The sequence below is a fragment of the Mandrillus leucophaeus genome, unplaced genomic scaffold, assembly GCF_000951045.1.
Source record: "Mandrillus leucophaeus isolate KB7577 unplaced genomic scaffold, Mleu.le_1.0 Scaffold204, whole genome shotgun sequence".
Classification (NCBI taxonomy): Eukaryota; Metazoa; Chordata; class Mammalia; order Primates; family Cercopithecidae; genus Mandrillus; species Mandrillus leucophaeus.
Genome location: NW_012102077.1, coordinates 3,180,240 through 3,193,689, shown reverse-complemented (window position 1 = coordinate 3,193,689; position 13,450 = coordinate 3,180,240). Strand labels below are relative to the sequence as shown.

The following is a 13,450-nucleotide window of genomic DNA, read 5'->3' as shown; positions in this document are numbered from 1 at the left end:
CCCCTCAACTCCAGTTGTGGGTTACCACCGGGAGCCAGTGTGATCAGATAACCTAATTACAAAAAGGAAGTCAGTCAGAAATCTGGATGGTTATGAGAAATGCTAGGTTTCTATTTTTTATTTTATTTTATTTTTACAGACAGGGTCTCCCTCTGTTGCTCGGGCTGGAGGGCCGTGGTGTGGTCATCACTCACTGGAACCCTGAACTCCTGAGCTTAAGGGGTCTTCTCATCTCAGCCTCTGAAGCAGTTGGGATGACAGGGGCATGCCACCAGCCAGCTAGTTTTTTTTTTTCATTTTTTATAGAGATGGGGTCTCACTATATTGCCCAGGTGGGTCTTAAAATCCTGGGCTGGTGATCCTCCTACCTTGGCCCCCCAAAGTGCTGGGATTACAGGCGTGAGCCACTGCACCCAGCCTGGTTTCTAATTTTTAAATGCTAGGTTATTTAAACAAACAAAACACTGTGAGCAAAGCAGGATATCTCTGAGCTGAGCTCATGGGCCTTTAAGGTCTGGACCTGCATCAGGTTGGGGCAGACTCAGGGATAGAATGAAAATCAGGATGAAATCAGTTAAGACCATGAAAACAAAAATGGATGGAAATCCCATATTGGGTGGAAGGCCGGGTTATGAGAACAGGGCTCGCTAGATGAGTGCTTGACAGGCCAAAAAAAAAACCGGAAGGAAGAACAGCTGGGCCAGGTTTAAACAGCCATCCCATAGCCTGCACGCCAAACCCAGGAGGGATCAATGGGAAGTCCCTCCTTCACCAGATGGTCGCCACACACCTGCTCCAGCCCAGGCAATACTCAGATGCCTGGAGTATGGTACAGGATGAGGTAGAGAAAATGCTAGGCCCCACGGAGCTTGTCCTCTAGTGAAGAAGTAAACCAGTCAGTGAATAAACAAGAAAACACAGATAGCAAGGAGGATGCCGTAGAGAATTAAAACAGAGGAATAAAAAGAGAGACCCGGACAGCTACTTCAGATGGGTGTTCAGGAGAAGCCTCAGAGGGAGATTCGTTTGGGCTGGGACCAAGTGACAAGGACCTAGCAGCGCAGAGATCCGAGGGAAAAGCACTGTAACTACAGAGCACAGCCTCGACGGGCTTGGGGCACTGCTTGGTCAGGTTAGGACTGACGACTCTTCACGTTCTCGGGCTTCTTGCATCTTTGTGCAAATTTTTCCCTCTCAACAAAATCTGCCTCCCAGTTCCAACGGACAAAACCCTTCATCTTTCAGCACTGATTTCAGTGTTGATCTCCTTCATGAAATCTTGTCTGCATCTGCCCACAGGCTGTTCCTGCTGCCCTGCACACCTCAGAGCTTTCCATTCTGAAGCCGGTACCCCACGCTGCACCCTGCTCTAGAGGCCCGATGCCATGTTGGTTTTGTTTTTTAAACGGAATCAATGCCATTCAGTCAAAACATGTGTAAGGAACGTATACCATGGGTTCTCCACCTCATCACTGACCTTTTGGTCAGTACACTGTGAAGTACTCAGCAGCATCCCTGGCCCCTCCCCACCAAGCTGTGACAACCAAAAATGTCTCCAGACATTGCCAAATGTCCCCTAAAGGGCAAATCACCTCCAGTGGAGAACCACTGACTTAGTAATTATTAATATATCATACAATTTTCAAACGCAAGCTTTATCGATTTAGCTCCAAAGCCACATTTTACAGGGATTCATCTCTAGCAAACCGTGCCATCCAATCTGTTAGTAAGTATATTTGAAAGCCTTACCATGGTTTTTTCTCTTCCTTCAGCTAGTTTCCTCTTTTTATGGATGTGTTTATTACGGTCAATTTCTACATCACCATACACGTTCGATACATCTTCGAGAAGAACCAGTGGAACTTGGCTCGGGGCATTAGGACCTAAGGATGGGGAAAAACACCAACACTTACAAATACAGCAAGGAGGCCGGGCGCGGTGGCTCATGCCTATAATCCCAGCACTTTGGGAGCCTGAGGTGGGCGGATTGCTTGAGCTCGGGAGTTTGAAACCAGCCTGGGCAATATGGCGAAACCCTGTCTCTACTAAAAATACAAAACATTAGCCAGGCATGGTGGCAGCGCCTGTAGTCGCAGCTACGCGGGAGGCTGAGGCAGGAGAATTGCTTGAACTCGGGAGGCGGAGGTTGCAGTGAGCCGAGATCACACCGCTGCACTCCAACCTGGGCAACAGAGCAAAACTTAAAAAATAAAAAAATAAATAATTTAAAAATGCAGCTAGGAAAAGGATACTTAAAACAAGGGAGAAGCTTACTCAACTGTCTTGACAAAAGTCATTAAAAATATGTTCAGTGTGATCTCAATTAGGTAAACAAACAAGTAGATGCACAGAAAAAAAAGACTGTAAAGATATATACCAAATTGTTAAAGACTTCCTGTCAGTAGTGGAATACAAGTGACAGTTCCTTCTTTGTATTTGTTATGTATCTGCAAATTTTTTATAATGATCATGAGTCATTAAAGTACCATAAAAAGACTACCAAATTATACTTACATTATAGTTACAAATTCCAAACAAAATCTAAATATATGTGATATTATAAGGCAATACATAAAAACAAATGCTGTATTATACTGGAAGGATTGTGGGTGATTTCACTCTTATTTCCAGTTTTCAAATTTTCTACAGTATATTTATGCATACACTCTATATATAAAATGGATATTTTACTGAATAAATCTTTGCCTATTGTGATGTCTTCATGAAATCTACTTAAATATGTTGTTACATCTACTGGTTTTTTTTTTTTTTTTTTTTTTAGATGGAGTCTTGCTCTGTTGCCCAGGCTGGAGTGCAAGGTGCAACCTCAGCTCACTGCAGCCTCTGCCTACTGGGTTCAGGCGATTCTCCTGCCTCAGCCTCCCAAGTAGCTGGGATTACAGGTGCTCTCCACCACGCCCAGCTAAGTTTTAGTAGAGATGGGGTTTCACCATATTGGCCAGGCTGGTCTCAAATTCCTGACCTCAAGTGATCAGCTGGCCTCACCTCCCAAAGTGCTGGGATTACAGGCTGTCTCTTATACACATCTTGACAGGCGTGAGCCACTGCACCCAGCCTGGTTTCTAATTTTTAAATGCTAGGTTATTTAAACAAACAAAACACTGTGAGCAAAGCAGGATATCTCTGAGCTGAGCTCATGGGCCTTTAAGGTCTGGACCTGCATCAGGTTGGGGCAGACTCAGGGATAGAATGAAAATCAGGATGAAATCAGTTAAGACCATGAAAACAAAAATGGATGGAAATCCCATATTGGGTGGAAGGCCGGGTTATGAGAACAGGGCTCGCTAGATGAGTGCTTGACAGGCCAAAAAAAAACCGGAAGGAAGAACAGCTGGGCCAGGTTTAAACAGCCATCCCATAGCCTGCACACCAAACCTAGGAGGGATCAATGGGAAGTCCCTCCTTCACCAGATGGTCGCCACACACCTGCTCCAGCCCAGGCACTACTCAGATGCCTGGGGTATGGTACAGGATGAGGTAGAGAAAATGCTAGGCCCCACGGAGCTTGTACTCTAGTGAAGAAGTAAACCAGTCAGTGAATAAACAAGAAAACACAGATAGCAAGGAGGATGCCGCAGAGAATTAAAACAGAGGAATAAAAAGAGAGACCCGGACAGCTACTTCAGATGGGTGTTCAGGAGAAGCCTCAGAGGGAGATTCGTTTGGGCTGGGACCAAGTGACAAGGACCTAGCAGCGCAGAGATCCGAGGGAAAAGCGCTGTAACCACAGAGCACAGCCTCGACGGGCTTGGGGCACTGCTTGGTCAGGTTAGGACTGACGACTCTTCACGTTCTCGGGCTTCTTGCACCTTTGTGCAAATTTTTCCCTCTCAACAAAATCTGCCTCCCAGTTCCAACGGACAAAACCCTTCATCTTTCAGCACTGATTTCAGTGTTGATCTCCTTCATGAAATCTTTTCTGCATCTGCCCACAGGCTGTTCCTGCTGCCCTGCACACCTCAGAGCTTTCCATTCTGAAGCCGGTACCCCACACTGCACCCTGCTCTAGAGCCCCGATGCCATGTTGGTTTTGTTTTTTAAACGGAATCAATGCCATTCAGTCAAAACATGTGTAAGGAACGTATACCATGGGTTCTCCACCTCATCACTGACCTTTTGGTCAGTACACTGTGAAGTACTCAGCAGCATCCCTGGCCCCTCCCCACCAAGCTGTGACAACCAAAAATGTCTCCAGACATTGCCAAATGTCCCCTAAAGGGCAAATCACCTCCAGTGGAGAACCACTGACTTAGTAATTATTAATATATCATACAATTTTCAAACGCAAGCTTTATCGATTTAGCTCCAAAGCCACATTTTACAGGGATTCATCTCTAGCAAACCGTGCCATCCAATCTGTTAGTAAGTATATTTGAAAGCCTTACCATGGTTTTTTCTCTTCCTTCAGCTAGTTTCCTCTTTTTATGGATGTGTTTATTACGGTCAATTTCTACATCACCATACACGTTCGATACATCTTCGAGAAGAACCAGTGGAACTTGGCTCGGGGCATTAGGACCTAAGGATGGGGAAAAACACCAACACTTACAAATACAGCAAGGAGGCCGGGCGCGGTGGCTCATGCCTATAATCCCAGCACTTTGGGAGCCTGAGGTGGGCGGATTGCTTGAGCTCGGGAGTTTGAAACCAGCCTGGGCAATATGGCGAAACCCTGTCTCTACTAAAAATACAAAACATTAGCCAGGCATGGTGGCAGCGCCTGTAGTCGCAGCTACGCGGGAGGCTGAGGCAGGAGAATTGCTTGAACTCGGGAGGCGGAGGTTGCAGTGAGCCGAGATCACACCGCTGCACTCCAACCTGGGCAACAGAGCAAAACTTAAAAAATAAAAAAATAAATAATTTAAAAATGCAGCTAGGAAAAGGATACTTAAAACAAGGGAGAAGCTTACTCAACTGTCTTGACAAAAGTCATTAAAAATATGTTCAGTGTGATCTCAATTAGGTAAACAAACAAGTAGATGCACAGAAAAAAAAGACTGTAAAGATATATACCAAATTGTTAAAGACTTCCTGTCAGTAGTGGAATACAAGTGACAGTTCCTTCTTTGTATTTGTTATGTATCTGCAAATTTTTTATAATGATCATGAGTCATTAAAGTACCATAAAAAGACTACCAAATTATACTTACATTATAGTTACAAATTCCAAACAAAATCTAAATATATGTGATATTATAAGGCAATACATAAAAACAAATGCTGTATTATACTGGAAGGATTGTGGGTGATTTCACTCTTATTTCCAGTTTTCAAATTTTCTACAGTATATTTATGCATACACTCTATATATAAAATGGATATTTTACTGAATAAATCTTTGCCTATTGTGATGTCTTCATGAAATCTACTTAAATATGTTGTTACATCTACTGGTTTTTTCTTTTTTTTTTTTTTTAGATGGAGTCTTGCTCTGTTGCCCAGGCTGGAGTGCAAGGTGCAACCTCAGCTCACTGCAGCCTGTGCCTACTGGGTTCAGGCGATTCTCCTGCCTCAGCCTCCCAAGTAGCTGGGATTACAGGTGCTCTCAATCATGCCCGGCTAATATTTGTATTTTTAGTAGAGATGGGGTTTCACCATATTGGCCAGGCTGGTCTCAAATTCCTGACCTCAAGTGATCCGCTGGCCTCACCTCCCAAAGTGCTGGGATTACAGGCGTGAGCCACCGTGCCCAGCCTGCCGTTATTTTCAAAATAGTGGCATTTGATATCTGTATTTAGTTGTGCAGTACCATTATGCCCTTTGATATAGAAACTTTTAATGAAACATACTTACATAAAAACTACCAATTAAGCCAAACTAAACAAAACCAAATCACCAACTATAAAAAGGACTGGTACCGCCCCACAGTTATTCGGATCCAACAATAGTGGATAAGCACTTTCATCTTCCTTACCATCCCCACAGTATGAACCAGCTTTTTGGACACTGTAAAATTTGCAAACTAACCTTGGAAGAGAGACGGCTGTATGCTGTTGACATATTGGAACGCATTCTTAAAGAAGACCAGCATGGTGGAATACACCACTTGGTTTTTATACTTCGCATGTGCTTCACTATCAAAGTTGTTCATGTATCTGCAGAGATCCTTCATTCTATGCAAAATATCTCCATAGCTTCTAAAAAAGAAGGAGTGATGAAACTTACTCGATTACTCTGGGCTGGTCAGCAAAAAGTCTAAAGGAAAGCTCTGGTGGTGCCATTACATGTACCAAATGTTGCTCTAGGCATGTAAAACTATTCTTTATTGTCCAAGATAAATAGTAACTTTTCCCTTCTGAATTAGGGTGGTGATCAAGATTTCATGACACAAACATGCTAAGTAGCTTTTCTCTGAAGTAGCAAGAAGTTCAAACACAACATCGTCTTAAGAGTTCATATTTCAGTAAGAAATCTGTTTTTTTTTTTCTTCTTCTTTTTTGGAGACAGTGTCTCACTCTGTCGCCCAGGCTGGAGTGCAGTGGTGTGATCTTGGCCTATCGTAGCCTTCGCCTCCCGACGGAGTGATTCTCTCACCTCAGCCTCCCAAGTAGCTGGGACTACAGGCACGCTACCACCATGCCTGGCTAATTTTTTTATTTTTAGTAGACATGGGGTTTCATCATGTTGGCCAGGCTGGTCTCAAACTCCTGACCTCAAGTGATCTGCCCACCTCAGCCTCCCAAAGCACTGGGATTACAGGTGTGAGCCACTGTGCCCAGCCAGAAATCTTTTGATCAAATGAAAAACCATCCTCTTTTGCATAAGTATTGAGTGTCACAAAATTTGCCCAAAAACTATACCTAGGCATATTACAGTTTTAAAAAGCATGTTTTCGTTTTTATAAGGGTCCAAAAGAATCAATAGGCAATTCTGGAAATAAGCTATTTATTACCGTCTTCCTTTATCCATCTGCCATTCACATCTCATTCCAACAACATTTAAAATCTTAAACAACCTCTCCCAAGGGTCCACGATCTGGGATGATTTTTCGGTCAGCCCTTCTATTATATACTTCTGAGAGCTACGTTTGCTAGGTGACATTAAATCAGATGTATCCTGGGCACCTGAGATGGAAGAAAAAAGGAACCTACAGTTAACATTATGACTTATTGTTGACGTGGTACCTGATGAAGAAAGTCTGACTCCCCATGAAAACGCACAGAGCACAGAATTCCAACGCATTTATGTTTTGCTCAAGGACCGACAACAGGCCACTGGTATAAGCAAGAAGTAATTTCCACTACTTCATCATGGTACATGTATGATGTTCCATGCAATAATGTTACAGCTCAGCCAGAAGACTGTTTGGATCAAGGGGTGGCATTGCTTCCAGAAAAGCCTCACCTTTTAACTCTAGTATTTTTTTCTAGATACCATCTTTTGAAACACTCCCAAACTAGTAAGTATCCAGAGGAGAATAATCAGAACATTGAGGGGTTTCTGAATTTGCAATTTTACTAAAGCCTATTTAAATAAAAGTACAGGATATTCCTCCTTACCTTGATGCTGATTTTCTGTTTGAGTAGACCTAGTGACATAATTGATATAAAATTCAGCTGCTTTGTTCAAGTACTTATATAATAAATTGGCAGGCAGTCGAACATCATGGTTGTTAATTATTAGAGGAAGGACGTCACAAACTGTTGGAGGAGAAAAAGAAGAAATAAATTAATTAGGTTATCTACCCTAGAGTTCCAACAGATACAAAAGCTTTTAGAGTTCATTTGATGTAGTATCTAAAATATATAGGGGGAAAATCCCTTATGACTCATGTATTCAAAATGTGCTGTGCAGAGACACCAGTAGCTGGAGTCAGGGAGGAAACACACGGGCAGTTCTACGCTGTGGGTGAGGGTGCAGTTCTTCCATTGAATTCAGATGCTTCTTTATTATTATGCTTCATACTTACATATACAGTTATCATATTCTTTCAGAGGTATCAGATCTTACATAACGGAAGTTTAGAAGTTGTTTAAAATGCTTTTTTTTTTTGAGACAGAGTCTCACTGTCACCAGGCTGGAGTGCAGTGGCATGATCTCGGCTTACTGCAACATCCGCCTCCCGGGTTCAAGCAATTCTCCTGCCTCAGCCTGCCTAGTAGCTGGGACTACAGGCATGCAACACCACGCCCAGCTAATTTTTGTAGTTTTAGTAGAGACAGGGTTTCACCATGTTGGCCAGGATGGTCTCGATCTCTTGACTTCGTGATCCACTCACCTCAGCCTCCCTAAGTGCTAGGATTACAGGCATGAGCCACCATGCCTAGCTAAAATGCTTTCTAAATAAAAAAGAAAGAACTAAATGCCATAACACATAGAGCTCCTTTGCCTTCCATATATGAGCTTATCCCTGAACCAACACTTACCCCAGCATATTAACTTACCGTAGAAGTAACAGAGAATACAATTTTCCTTACCAAATAATTTTCTAAAGCAGTTCACAGGAGATTCTTGTTCTTCAATAGTTTCAGCCTCTAACAGTGCCTCCCCAAGGCCAACCTATTTCAAAACAAAATTAATCATTTAAATGTGTTACAGCGTAAGTTGTCAGAACTATATGAAGTAATGGGTTTTTTTTTTTTTTTTTTTACTTATCACAGTTTGTGTAATCAAACTTATCTGAGAAACAAATAATCACATTTTAAAGACTAGAAAGTAAAAGAATGCACCAGCCACACACCCTAGAAGGCCAAATTCACCTGAACATCTGACCACTCTGTCTTGGTTATTCTCTTCAGAATTAGCAAAATTCTAATTAACGATTAACAAGAATTAACAAAATGTCTATAGAAATGTAAAGGAAGCACTGGAACTGGAGGCAGAGATTTTCTAAGAAATAAAGAAACTAGAGTTTATTCTCTACATGAAGATGTATCAATATAGACAAAACGTATCATGTTCAAAATAAGTTCTCAGGAGTAGCCAGTCATACAGTCTGGCGTAGACTGGGCAGAAAGGTCAGAGTTTTAAGGCTACCTTTCCATTGCTGATGCCCTAGCATAGTAGATAGTCCCTTACCCAAATCCACTAAGACATTGATATCAGCTTCCTTGTGACCACACAGGGATGCCTCATAGGAGTGGAAAAGTGCAAAAGGTAACATCACACAGAAGGTTAAAGGTCACAGTTATGACCAGAAAGTGTGCTGGGCTGAACAGTGTCTCCCAAATTCATATCCCCCCAGAAACTCAGAATGTGACCTCATATATATCTTAACTTTTTTTAAAAAAGTGCCCTTGGCTGGGCGCGGTGGCTCAAGCCTGTAATCCCAGCACTTTGGGAGGCTGAGACGGGTGGATCACGAGGTCAGGAGATCAAGACCATCCTGGCTAATACGGTAAAACCCCGGCTCTACTAAAAAAATACAAAATAAAAACTAGCCGGGCGTGGTGGCGGGTGCCTATAGTCCCAGCTACTCTGGAGTCTGAGGCAGGAGAATGGCATAAACCCGGGAAGTGGAGCTTGCAGTGAGCTGAGATCCGGCCACTGCACTCCAGCCTGGGCGACAGAGCAAGACTCCGTTTCAAAAAAAAAAAAAAAAAAAGTGCCCTTGTAGATATAATTAATTAAGATGAGGTCATAGTGGATTAGAAAGGCGCTCACTCCAATGACTAGCGTCCTTATAACATGACCATGTACACACACCTGTAATCCCAGCTACTCAGGAGGCTGAGGCATGAGAATTGCTTGAACCCAGGAGGCAGAGGCTGCAGTGAGCCAAGACCATGCCACTGCACTGCTGCCTGGGCAACAGAGCAAGACTCTGCCTCAAAAACAAATAAACAAAAAACAAAAAAAGACCATGTAAAGACACAGGCACAAAAGAAAGATCATGTGATGATGGAGGAGAAATTGGAGGAGTGATGCAGCTGCCAGCCAGGGAATGCCAAAGAGTACTGACAACCATCAGAAGCCAGGGAAAGGTAAAGAAAGATTCTTCCCCAGAGCCTTCAGAGGGAACATGGCTCTGCCAACACCTGGCTTTTACACTTCTAGCTTCCAGAATTGTGAGAGTCTTTCTGTTGTTTTAGGCTACCCAGTTTGTGGTACTTTGTTATGGCAACCCTAGGAGACTAACACAAGCAGGTATGGAAATGATTAACCAGGGCCAGATGCCAGAAAAATGGCATGGGAAAGAATAAGCCACAGAGTATGAACCAATCGAATGAACGGTTTGAATCCTGACACCTCACTGGCTACGGGAAGTTACTAAAACATGAAATGCTCAGTTTCGTCATCTGTAAAGTGGGATACTATTTACTTCAGGGGGTTTAGGAAGATAGGAGATACCTAGCACTTACCCATGCCTGCCAATAGCACTCAATGATTATTATAGATGAAGGGCAGGAATAGAATGAGAACAGTCTCCATAGGGCAGAAGCACAGGAAAAACGCATCTGTTAAAAAACTATAAACTGTACCCTAAATTCAAAAGCACATTGTAGAATACAATGGAAAAAGATTTCTTTTTACCATACAGATTGCAAATAAATAGTACTGTCAGAGCTTGGTAACTTTTCTGATAAAACAGCTTCTCCTGGAAACTTATAAAATTTGGTAAAAAGAATGTCCGTTTAGCTTTACTAACAAAGAACCTTTTATTTCAGTTCAATCTTCACCAGTGCTCTTCAGAAACTTCTGCTTTGCAGCTCCTCACCATACCGATGAATCTGTTGATGACCTATTGTATTTTATATTAAGAGAAGGGGAAGAATAAAATCTCACCCCATGTTGCACCACCGTTTCAGGAAAGCGCCTCAAAAGTAGAAGCAACATTTCTGATCGTTCTAACGTGTTGAAGCATTGTTCCGTGACCTTTAGTAACATTTCACACTGGACCCGACCAGGCAGAGTTTCAAATAAACCTGTACGAAACATATTTCACTGTTAAAAGTTTCTTGCGGACAGCAAAGACTGCAGCAAAAGTGCTGAGTAAGGCATTTTCATGTACAGAACAGTAAACACTACATGTGAAATCAATGTGGTTAAGTTTTACCTACAACCTGGCAGCCTTTTGGGGCCAATAGTATCTGGCACAGGATGTTTGCTGAAAAATGGTAAAATATTTGGCAGACTGATCAAATTCAAAAAACAGTGACGTATGTGAATGGTCACAAGAATGCCTGTTGCAGGCTGAGATAGAGAGCATGTGCTTTTTGAAGCTGAAATGACCTAAACATCTACTTGCTATTTTATGTAGAATTTGAAATCTTTGATTGACGACAGCAACATGGAGAAGTTTAAAGAGGAAGCTTCTAAATTACTAAAAGCTTCTCTCCTGTTTTGTGGAGAGCTGGTTAATCTATAGCAGCTATCTGGTTACTGTAAAACCTGTTAAAAATATATACAATTAATTCCTTGTCTCACTGACAAATCCATATCCTTTAAAGAAGCTTAAACGGTTCTAAGCAAATCAAGGAACTGAGTGACATTATTATAGACTTTGGTTGCCAAGAATAAAACATACATATGGTTATCAATACCCCAGGTGTGACTTTTTTGTGTGTGAAATTACTATCTATGATTTGGTATTCCAGAAATGGTAACTTATACACCATTATTCTTACTTCTTAAGAATTGGGTTTGTTTGTCCTGTGAATCATTCCTTAATGCTGATGTAATAATGCTGATTTCTCTCCACACCACCGGCTGGTCTGGGAAATTCACAAACCTATTTTTAAAATAAATACATTAAATTCAAATGTCAAAGTCTATACAGTATCCAAAAGAAAAAACATTAGCGTTTGATGAAAAAGTTTCCTTTAGTCCAAGTGAATGCTTAGACGTGCCAAAACAAACCAAAATAAAAATGTAAAAATAAGAATTATTTGATTTATAAAAATGAGAATACTCACATAAGTCTTTAGTGGGATTTACAGGTGAAAAGACAAGTAACCATAATATAGAAAGAAATCCTAAAAGTCAACAAGAATAAAACAAACTATTCGAAAGAAAAAATAGGCAAAGGCAAATCACAGAATACACATAGCCAAAGAAAACAGTTGAAACAATACTGAATCTTAGTACGAGTAGTACATATTTTTTTAAAAACTAGCAAGATACTATTTTCTCCTATCACAGTGGTAGGAACTAAAAGGAGACTAATAATATCCAATGTTGGGAAGGGTATGGGAAAACACATTCTTTATATACCGTTGGTGGTAATGTAGATTGGGATCACCCGTTTTGGAGAGTAATTTCATAGTGTATCAAACTTTCAAATGCGCATAACCTTTAACTATGAAAATGTCTTAGAATCTATTCCACAGAAAAACACCAAAATATGACTACAAAATTGTTGACACACTGAACACAATTTCAAATAATTTAAAACTATCTATTTAAATGTCTACCAAGAAGAGTGGCTATGAAATACTACATAGGCATGAAAAGGAATGAAGTGGATCTCCACATACTGATATGGGAAGGGATCCATTACAGTGAGTAAAGGAAGCATGCTGCAGAGCAAGGGTCGTATGGTCTCACTTTTGTCACCTCTTCCCCCCAAAAACCTATTTATGTATTATGTATATATGTATAGATAGACTGCCTACAAAACTTAATTCTGGTTGAGTTTAGGAGGCACTTTCACTTTTTTATCTCTGTAAGAAGTAGTGTTTGAATTTTTGCAATGAGCACATATTCTTTCTAGAATAAATTATGGAACAGAAGTTTTAACAAGGATAAAACATAAGAATAACAATTAAACTCCTCTGCAAAAGCCATGTCAGCAATTTATGGCAGACCTGGACTCCTTACTAGGTTTGCTTTAGGTATCGAAGATGTAGATGAACTTGAAGATCTTCCCCCAACTCCCACTTCTGCAGACAGAAACAAAACCTCATGGAGAGATGCAGTGCAGTAAAAGTGATGACAAGCGTCCCACTCACATGTCGTACAGCAGCCTCCCGGCGGTGGCGGTCCTCTCTGCATTCCGCTCGATGGTGTACATCTCATACTGCAACACACATCAGGTACCCTGGTCATTCACCCCTACCTGGAAGGCTCCCAGCTCATCCAGCATCTCTCATTGGCCCTCCCGCGGGAAGGGAGGCCCTGAAGTGAAGCTCCGCCTGGTGACACACCGCCACATATATGGCAGCCTTGTCATTCGGCTTAGAGTGGGACCCTGGGGTTCACTTGCAATCTCAGGCTCCCAGGATTAAGTGGAATAATGTTTCCAAAGTCGCTGGCACTGAACAAACGGCTGCCATTATGATGAATGAACGAGCGAATGGCCTTTTGCTAGTGGCGATCATGCGCTGTCTAGGCCAGATGGCAAGCAGGGCCCCAGGGACCCAAGCGCACCCGACCTCAAGCGGGGTCGGCCGTCTCTCAAGGGCTGGGGAGAGGGCTCCTGGAAGGTGTAGGAGCAAGGCGGGTGAAAGGTGTAGGAGCAAGGTGTAGGATGGGAGGGGAGAGAAGATGG

At 42.1% G+C, this 13,450-nt stretch overlaps 1 protein-coding gene across 1 annotated transcript in view; it reads right to left on the bottom strand.

The window, feature by feature from the left end:
• The window catches only part of INTS10 (integrator complex subunit 10), a 40,024-nt gene extending 26,963 nt beyond the window's left edge, over nucleotides 1–13,061 (bottom strand). The window contains exons 1-8 of the mRNA XM_011979621.1: nucleotides 12,912–13,061; nucleotides 11,589–11,692; nucleotides 10,747–10,886; nucleotides 8,439–8,520; nucleotides 7,521–7,661; nucleotides 6,914–7,085; nucleotides 5,989–6,158; nucleotides 4,407–4,540 (exon numbers count right to left, since the gene is read on the bottom strand). Coding sequence (XP_011835011.1) covers nucleotides 4,407–4,540; nucleotides 5,989–6,158; nucleotides 6,914–7,085; nucleotides 7,521–7,661; nucleotides 8,439–8,520; nucleotides 10,747–10,886; nucleotides 11,589–11,692; nucleotides 12,912–12,973 — 1,005 coding nt within the window. The 5' untranslated portion in view covers nucleotides 12,974–13,061. The remainder of the gene's footprint in view (nucleotides 1–4,406; nucleotides 4,541–5,988; nucleotides 6,159–6,913; nucleotides 7,086–7,520; nucleotides 7,662–8,438; nucleotides 8,521–10,746; nucleotides 10,887–11,588; nucleotides 11,693–12,911) is intronic.
• Nucleotides 13,062–13,450: the final 389 nt, after the last annotated feature.